This window comes from Anabrus simplex, chromosome 11 (assembly GCF_040414725.1).
Source record: "Anabrus simplex isolate iqAnaSimp1 chromosome 11, ASM4041472v1, whole genome shotgun sequence".
NCBI classification, from domain to species: domain Eukaryota; kingdom Metazoa; phylum Arthropoda; class Insecta; order Orthoptera; family Tettigoniidae; genus Anabrus; species Anabrus simplex.
Window position 1 is genome coordinate 65,117,214 of NC_090275.1, and position 9,301 is coordinate 65,126,514.

General features: G+C 42.2%; 1 protein-coding gene across 1 annotated transcript; it reads right to left on the minus strand.

Annotated features, from left to right (window-relative positions):
- Window positions 1-3,591: 3,591 nt before the first annotated feature.
- Window positions 3,592-4,155, minus strand: LOC136883383 (uncharacterized). Its single transcript, XM_067155654.1, has one exon. The coding sequence runs from the start codon at window positions 4,153-4,155 to the stop codon at window positions 3,592-3,594; it is 564 nt and encodes a 187-aa protein (XP_067011755.1).
- Window positions 4,156-9,301: the final 5,146 nt, after the last annotated feature.

Here is a 9,301-nt window from a genome sequence, read left to right on the forward strand (position 1 = left end):
ACCCTCATGATTTTCAACATTCTGCAATATGTCCACATTTCAAAAGCCTGAAATCGGTTCGTTGATGAATCATTTTATGTCCCATTCTACCCTCAGCATGTTACGAATAATAAGTATGGAAACCACTTTAATACTGATTACCATACAAAACCCTTCACACCTCAAAAGTATATGGAATTTATGAAGTAAATTTCATCATCTCCTCTTACATGGAACTAAAATGAAGAACTGGAGTGATCGTCTATCCAACTGGGAATTTTGGTCCGTTTCCCGATGAAATAAAACAGAGGATTTTAGTATTATTTGGAATGTAGTCTTATATATGTCAAGAAAATAGTGGGAGTCCGCCTCCATGGTTAAATGGTTAGCGTGCTGGCCTTTGGTCACAGGGGTCCTGGGTTCGATTCCCGCCAGGGTCGGGAATTTTAACCATAATTGGTTAATTCCGCTGACACTGGGGCTGGGTGTATGTGTCGTCCTCATCATCATTTCATCCTCATCACGACGCGCAGGTCGCCTACGGGTGTCAAATAAAAAGACCTGCACCTGGCGAGCCGAACTTGCCCTCGGACACTCAGGCACTAAAAACGCCATACGCCATCTCATTTCAGTCGGATTTACGAATTTTTCTTTCATTTCAGCTTTCATTTTAAAATTTGTTTCACGTCGCACCGACACAAATAGGTTTTATGGCGACGATGGGATAGGAAAGGCTTACGAGTGGTAAAAAAGCGGAGTGGCATTAATTAAGGTACATCCCCAGTATTTGCCTGATGTGAAAATTGGAAAACATATTCAGAGATATGGACAGTGGGGGGGTTCAAACCCACTATCTCCGAAGTACATGCTCACAGCTATGTGACCCAAAACCGCATGGCCAATCCACTCGCTGGATCGTTAGTATTGTGACTAGCATTAGAGTTGAACAATTTATTAGCGGATAGGACATCATCTTCGAGATCTGCATGTGGAAGAAGTATGACAATGAAGTCATAAGCCAGGATACTGTATAGGAATGTTGTCTACATGACGAATTTGCGTATTCGTACAGTATAATGTATTTATGGTTCATTTTTCTTTACACATTAGCCCAGGAAAATGAACACAATGAAAGTTATTCTGATGAACTGCATATAAATATGTGGCTGGCAGTCGTGACCAATCTTAAGGAATATAATGTGTAGGGAGAGCATAGGGAGATAGGAGGTTTCAAAGGAATGCCATCGATATGAATTTTGTATTACCTTCAAGGATTTTATGTGAAATTCTGATTATTCATTGAATTGAATAACTGTTTATTTGTAAATAGTTGAAAATTCAGTATTAAAATAGGATATATACATTTTTAATTCGTGGAAAAGGTAACGTTTATTAAACTTCTAACAATATAACAAATTTTTACATAGATATTTACATTGTTTAACAATAAAATGCATATGTCGCATCGAATGAAATAAGTCACAATATTTTGGATTTACGCTAAACAAGTTTTGATACCGTCCCTGAAGAGGGAGGCGGGCCTCCTAAACGGTAACGCCGTCCCTTAGGCCGGGAGAGATTTTCCCACGGTGAACGATATGTGAAGAGAAGGCCTCCCACAAGGCCTTTGTTCAGCATAGCAGGTGAGGCCACCTGAGCGAGATACTAATCCTCCTTCCTAGTTGTATGCCCCGACCCCGAAGTCTCACGCTCCAAGACCCTGCCCTTGAGGCGGTATTTTCGTGGTTTCCCTGTACCTTAATTAAAGCCACGGCCGCTTCCTTCCAACTCCTAGCCTTTTCCTATCACATTGTCGCCATGGGGTGGGATCCCTCGCTGTGTCCGAGGGAAAAACCAACCCTGAAAGTTAATGAAATGAAATGAAATAATATTGTTCCAAGTTTCGATGGACTTCGTGGAGGTGAAACACAGTGACTGTTCTTATTGATTCATAAAGGATTAGTTTGTAGTCACGGACAAGGATGATAGGCCACGTAACGATCAAGAGTGTTAAACATTACAATAACATACTTATTTCTTTTTAACTATTTATAGTAATCGTAAGAAGTAATCTTAATTACGCCTTTTGACAAGGCTCTGTTTGAGTCATCTCTGCAGTACAACGACCGGCAATAGCAAGATGATGGAAAAATATAAAGCGGTTTTTACATTTCTTTGAATTTCAGTAATTGAAAACGAGTTATTTGGCCGAGTCAGGAATGTAATGAATGAAGCCCTATCTAGCGGCGAGGGTAGTAATTTTGCCGACTGCCGAAGCCTGTCCCTCTCCTCTAAGGCAATGATTAATGACTTACAGGTGAAATGAAATTATATTGGAAAATGTTACTGGAATGAAAGAAGACAGGGAAAACCGGAGTATCCAAAAAAACAACCTGCTCCACCTCCGCTTTGTCCAGCACAAATGTCACATGTTGTGATGGGGAAATGAACCACTGAATCCAGTGGTGAGAAAGGCTGGCGCGCTGCCGCCTGAGCCACGGAGGCTCAAAAGTTCCATCACTATTCGGGAAATTTGTGAGCAATTGACACTGTTAGTAAGATAGAGAGCAGACTGAAAATATTACGTCCGAGCGATTTGGTGACGCGGTTTGGGTCACGTAATTGTCGGCTAGCATTCAGGAGACGCTGGGTAGAAGCCTTACTGCCGGGAACGCTGAAAAGAATTTTCAGGGGTTCCCCACCATCAGAGCAAACAAAGGCAAGGGATGAAACTTAATTAAGACCATGGTCGCTCCCTTCATAGTTTCAGCCCTGTCTATTCCTGTCGGCGTGACGTAAAATGAAGAGCAAAAGAAATATTGATACCCTCTCATACATAGAGAAAATAGGAGTGAAATGTATCTTCACTTCCACATATACTGACAAGGACGGGTGTGTCAAATACTGGAATTATATTAGTTTCAATTCACTCATCCCAAGGAATAACAAGATAAGTCAAAAAGTTAAAAGTTCTCAGCGGAAGAATTTTGTTTTTGTTTTTTTAGAACTATGCGCAATCACCGATTCACCAAATATTGTCAAACTAATCTGTGTTACATGAATAAATAATGTTTTTGGTTTGATTTTATTTAATTCAAAACATTAATGAAGTATCTGCTTTGGATATTGAATGACGGAGGCATAACTAACCATTATTTTCCGATGTGGACCAGTCAAAAGCAAAGCGGTGTATTATTAGCTATTAAGCTCTCATTAACAAAGACAGTTGTGTAAATTCACTACCAAAAATTCATTTACAAGACAATAATGCTCACGTCCACCAATACCGACAGAAAATAAAATACACACTTGACAAACTGACTTATCTGGTTGAAGCCACTTTTATTAACTACATTCAGAATATTAACAAGATAACTCAACGTGCGAAAGTTTTGTATTCTCGATTAATCGATGTGAAATTTGGCTATTTCTTCAATATTATGACGAAATGTTAGTGTCAAAAGATATTGAGCATTGACCTTCGTAGGTTACTGCAAACAATTTTAAAAAACTGAAAATATGACTTATCTGCTCTCCCCGGGATTAGTGAATTATGCCATGATGAATCTGTTCCTATGTGACATATCTGTTTGGGCGTTCGGCTCCAGTCTGTTAGAATATCCTCATAAGAGGAGCTCCGTACGAGTAGATGGGTGCACGTATGGGCTCGACGTCCATGTAGCGGAACTGGACGTAGCCGGCGTTCCGGATGGGTGCAGAGGCGGGTTCCGCAGCAGCACCATTGGGGTTAGTACTGTAGAGTACTCGCTGGAGGCGGCCGTCTGGGAGAAGGACGTAGTAGACTCCACTTCCACCTTCCTCGCGGTCCTGGGCGCGAGCTCCGTCCACAAATTCGCTGTTGTCCTCCTCTGCGGGTGCTTCAGTGGTATCAGCCTCGGTGGTGGTGGGCTCAGCTTCAGTGGTTGTAGGCTCTTCGGTGGTGGCTGCTTCAGTGCTCGGCGGTCCATACTGTTGAGGAGGAGCGTAGTAAGACGACTGACGTGCTGGGAGCACGAACTGGCGACCTGATGGACGCCATCCAGATGGAGGGTACGGTGCTTCGTTTCCTTCCTCCGGCGCTCCGTAGCCTGTGTTCAGACCTGCGTTGCGGTTTCTCTGTGGCGGCTCGGCCATGGCGACAGCGATCACCAGGAGAGAGACGGCTAGTACGTTCATTGTGAGTTACTTGTTGTTGCTTGAAAGCACTGTGAGCTGAGAAATGCGTCTGATGATATCGCCTCGTCGCTGTTACCTTTTTATACCGCCCAGCTGACACCTCCTGGCCCTCAAAAGGAGGAATAGCATTGACCCCATAATACTGCATCATCTGCTCGCCCTCAAAAGGTGGAGTGACATTGACCACATAATATTATATCACAATATCCATTGTGTATCGGTTTCATTGTTTACACCGTCCGCTGGCCCTCGGACGTGCCCTCCATGGTAATGCCACAGCCTTCGCGATCTACTGTAGCTCCGATGACATCATACAAAGGGGAACGGTTTCGTTCGTCTAACCCGCGCAATACAAGCACACACAAGTTGCAGTATGTCGCACCGACACAGATAGATCTTATGATGACGATGGGATAGGAAAGGGCTGGAAGTGTAAAGGAAGCAGTCGTGTCTTTCATTTAGGTACAGCAACAACATTTGCCTGGTCTGAAAATGGGAAACCACGGAAAAAAATCTTCAGGGCTGCCGACAGTGTGGTTCGAACCCACTATCTCCCGAATGCAAGCTCACAGTTGAGTTCCCTTAACCACACGGTCAACTCACTCGCTACACTTAAAAGTCATGCGATACGTCCGTTTTTCGTAGTTAACTAGTACTCACTCCTGGCTTGTTTCTTAATTCATTGGGGTCGAAAATAGATATGAACCCAGCAAGTGGTTGTGCGGTTTGAGTTACGTAGCTATCAGCTTGCACTCAGGAGATAGTGGGTTAGAACTCCACTGTCGGCAGTCCTGAAGATGGTTTCCCGTGGTTTCCCATTTTCACACCAGCTTGTACGTTAATCGAGGCCACGTCCGCTTACTTCCCACTCCTAGCGCTTTCCCATTCCATCGTCGCCATAAGACCTATCTGTGTGGGTGAGATGTGAAGGAAATTTGAAAAAAATATATATGCCTGCTCATTATATCTAAAGACATACGATTATTATTAATCTTCTTTTACCGATTTTGGCCAGCTGTGGACCACGTGAATAACTCCTCATGATTTAAGTTTTCCTTGGCGTCACTACTCCATTATTATTATTATTATTATTATTATTATTATTATTATTATTATTATTATTATTATTATTATTATTATTATTATTATTATTATTAGCAACAAAATGTCGTGAAAATTAATAAACACAGGAAAATTCATATTTTAGGTCGATGTAATCATACACCTTACGTGGCATTTAGTAACTGTAAGAATGTTATGTTATGGAATATATCGGATGGAAGGTTTTACAAAAGTAAATACACACATTGCATGTCCACTCACCTTTTGTTTACCGACGTTTGGTACTATTGGAATATGACGTATACATGTGCGTGGTTGTGCAGTGCGTGAACTGATACAATGTGTATGATAAGCAGTAATACCTGTCGGTCAGCCAATGGGTAAAAGCAAGTGTCGTAGCGAGATATGTTGTATTTGAAGTTTCACAGGTGAAAGAATAAATGCTGATCTCACACCATGATACCAGTTCTAATCCATTTCTATGTGAGAATCAACCTGCATTGCAACGTACGGGAGTGGCCAAGGGATCAGCCCTTGAGGATTCGATAACAGCACATTTGAAATCCCCATCCACCCTCAATGTAAATCTTCTTTTTTCTTTTGCTACCCTTTTTCTCACACCTGTGGGGTCGCAGGTGAGAACTGAGTCGCACATGTGGATTTTTTCTATTTGTTTTAGGTCGCACCGACACAGATAAGTCTTACGGCGACGATGGGATAGGAGAGACCTAGGGATGCAAAGGAAGCGACCGCGGCCTTAATTAAGGTACAGCCCCAGGATTTGCCTGTTGTGCAAATGGGAAACCACGGAAAACCATCTTCAGGGCTGCCGACAGTGGGGTTCGAACCCACTATCTAGAGGATACAAGCTCACAGCTGCGCGCCGCTAACCGCACGGCAAACTCGCCCGGTACAAATGGATTTAGCCATGTTTTACGGCTGGATGCCCTTGCTGACGCCAACCCATATATGGAGGGATGTAAACACTATTACGAGTTTCTGTGGTGTTTTGTTGTGTGTTGTCAGAATATGAAGAGGAGAGTGTTGGAACGGACACAAACACCCAGTCCCCGAGCCATAAGAATTAATCAGAAGCGATTTAAATCCCCGACCCGGCCGGGAATTGAACCCGGGACCCTCTGAACCGAAGGCCAGTACGCTGACCATTCAGCCAACAAGCCCATCGTCAATGTGAATGGTTTCTCGTAATCTCCAGTTTCAAATTCCAGATGAATCTCCTTCTCTTTTTTATCACTCTTCCCACACCTGTTTTTTCACTGGTGCGAAATTCGACGCACTATAGGATTGGCTCTGTTTTATGGCTGGATAGCCTTCCTGACGCCACCTCTATGTGGAGGGGTGTAATCACTATTCGTGTTTCTGTGGTGGTTCATAGTGTAGCGTGTTGTCTGATTATGAAAAGGAAACTGTCGGGAAAACACAAACTCCCATTCCTCGAAACACAATCCGCCTAGGAATCGAACCTGGGACCGTCTGAACCCAACATCTCCATGCTATCCAAACCACTAAGGAGTCTGACCAGTTACAGTTGTATGCTGGGTTGATTTATTCGCGAAATAACATTGCCTCCTACACGAGAGGGGAAATGAGTAGTCATAATGTATAGTTTTATTCTATGCATGCCGGGCTGAGTGGCTCAGACGGTTGAGGCGCTGGCCTTCTGACCCTAACTTGGCAGGTTCGATCCTGGCACAGTCCGGTGGTATTTGAAGGTGCTGAAATAGCCTCGTGTCGGTAAATTTACTGGCAAGTAAAAGAACTCCAGCGGGACTAAATTCCGGTACCTCGGGGTCTCCGAAAGCCGTAGAAGTAGTTAGTGCGACGTAAAGCAAATAACATCATTATTATTATTATTATTATTATTATTATTATGATTATTATTATTATTATTATTATTATTATTATTATTATTATTATTATTATTCTCACAGTATGCTCGAGTGTTTCAGGTGCCATCCCAGCCAATTAATGTGCGATCTTTGAATTGTAAAGTCACCTCCCGTTGGTTCAAATTTCACGCAAGGAACCGGTAATACCATACCTAATATTGCGATGTCAATAATAGCACAGAACTACAATCTTGCCTTCTTATATTAATAATAATAATCTTAACAAATACAGCGCAATTGGAAAATATCCCTACGACAATGGTTACTTACAGTGGTGTGATATTAAAGTAGAGTTAAAACAACAACAACAACAACGACGACAACAACAAAAACAACAACAACAACAAAAACAACGAGAGTTCTACAAACAATTCCATGGAAAGGAAATATTACAGGAAATACTACTAGGTTAATATTCTAAATCCAGCATGATCGTATACAAATTCACACACAACTCAAATATTTCCAGTGCTTAACACTACAGATTACAGTACAGTACTATAGGTTGAGCTTTCTACCAGTTTAACATTACAAGTGTTAATAAAGTAAAGATAAAAACATAATTTCCGGGCGAGTTGGTCGTGCGGTTAAGGGCGCGCGGCTGTGAGCTTGCATCCAGGAGATAGTGGGTTCGAACCCCACTGTCGGCAGCCCTGAAGATGATTTTCCGTGTTTTCCTATTTTCACACTAGGCAAATACTGGGGTTGTACCTTAATTAAGGCGACAGCTGCTTCCTTCCAACTCCCAGGCCTTTCCTATTCCATTGTCGCCATAAAACCTATGTGTGTCGGTGAGACGTAAAGCAGAATTGTATATAGATCCTCAACAGAACCCCGATCAGCGTTCATAGGTAGATTACGCAACACTGAAGAGGCCTAAAACTGAAATAAAGGGTGAGATAGTTTTCCGTTGCTTCCCTCAACAAGCCACATGTTGTTGCTACATGTCATTCTGTGAATCCCAGTAAAATTCCTTCGCCAACCGATTGTATGATCAACATTGTCACACCATTCATAACAGGGAGTGTGTAAGGAAAGGTATTGCTAACATCGATTGTACCTCGATCACTTTAATATTGTCAAGGCTAAGGATAGGACAGACACAAGTCAATTAAAGTACATTTGTAATTATTCGTAATTAACGGCTGCTACGAATAGGACTGAGAGATTTCCTGGCTCACAAGAAGAGGACAGGCCCTGCGTACAACCGATTTCAACGAGCTGCAATGTCTTACGTGTTCGGGGACACTCAGCAGTAACTCGTGTGGAAGGGTTCAGGTCAATACGCTTTCGTTTTCGAAAAGATTGAGGTCAAATGTCATGACGCAGGATCCGCTTCGAACCAAGTGGAAGTGAGAGTACACTAAGAGGCTAACAACTTTTACTTAAACACGTCAGATCCGCAACCTAATAATTTCCGAAAAATTGATGAATCCGCGAATCCAACACAGCCCACTTGGAGAGCTACGCGACAAAGAAAACATGACCAAACAGAATGGAAAACTAACAACCTTAATGAAAATCAATTTCTAAAACTTTGTTCTCATTTGCATCATTTCGATAGGAGGATTTATATGGCAGATATCATTAACGGACTGTTTTGCAGTCTAAGTCCCAGCGGACTTGACCCGTGAGCGGGAGCAATTTGTAATCTACTCACTGAGCATAGTGTTATCAAGTGCATATGATGTCAAGTTATCATTTGGAATTTCCGTTTATTAAAACGTGTATTTCCAATATGTATTCATTCAATTAGGTCTATCAAAATACTGTATATGACGAACGTTTAAGGATAAGTTTTTCTCCGTTATTTCATGCCGTATACATATTTATTTACTGGAAGTAAATAACGGAGATGTTCACAAAAAATTATTTTTAGGCAAGTTGTCGTGGAACTCCTGGTACATTTCACTTCAAGGTAGGTTAACGGGATGAACTAAAGATCCATTTTACTCTTTTCGATAGAACTGATAATACGGAGGTTATTACCAACGGTGTGTTTCATTAGTCCCCAGCCACAGCGCGTCTGCACTGGTCAGAGAAACATCTACAGGGTGAAGCGAAATTCGCGCACTCGGGCGTCGCAGTGCGACTCCTCACATGCCAGCAAAAAAAAAAAAAAATGTCTCTCACAAAAGTTCGTCCAGCGACTACATCCGGCAGAAAAAGAACGT

Excerpts from the sequence above, each read along its gene's own strand:
- LOC136883383 (XM_067155654.1), bottom strand. The coding sequence starts at position 4,155 with ATGAACGTACTAGCCGTCTCTCTCCTGGTGATCGCTGTCGCCATGGCC.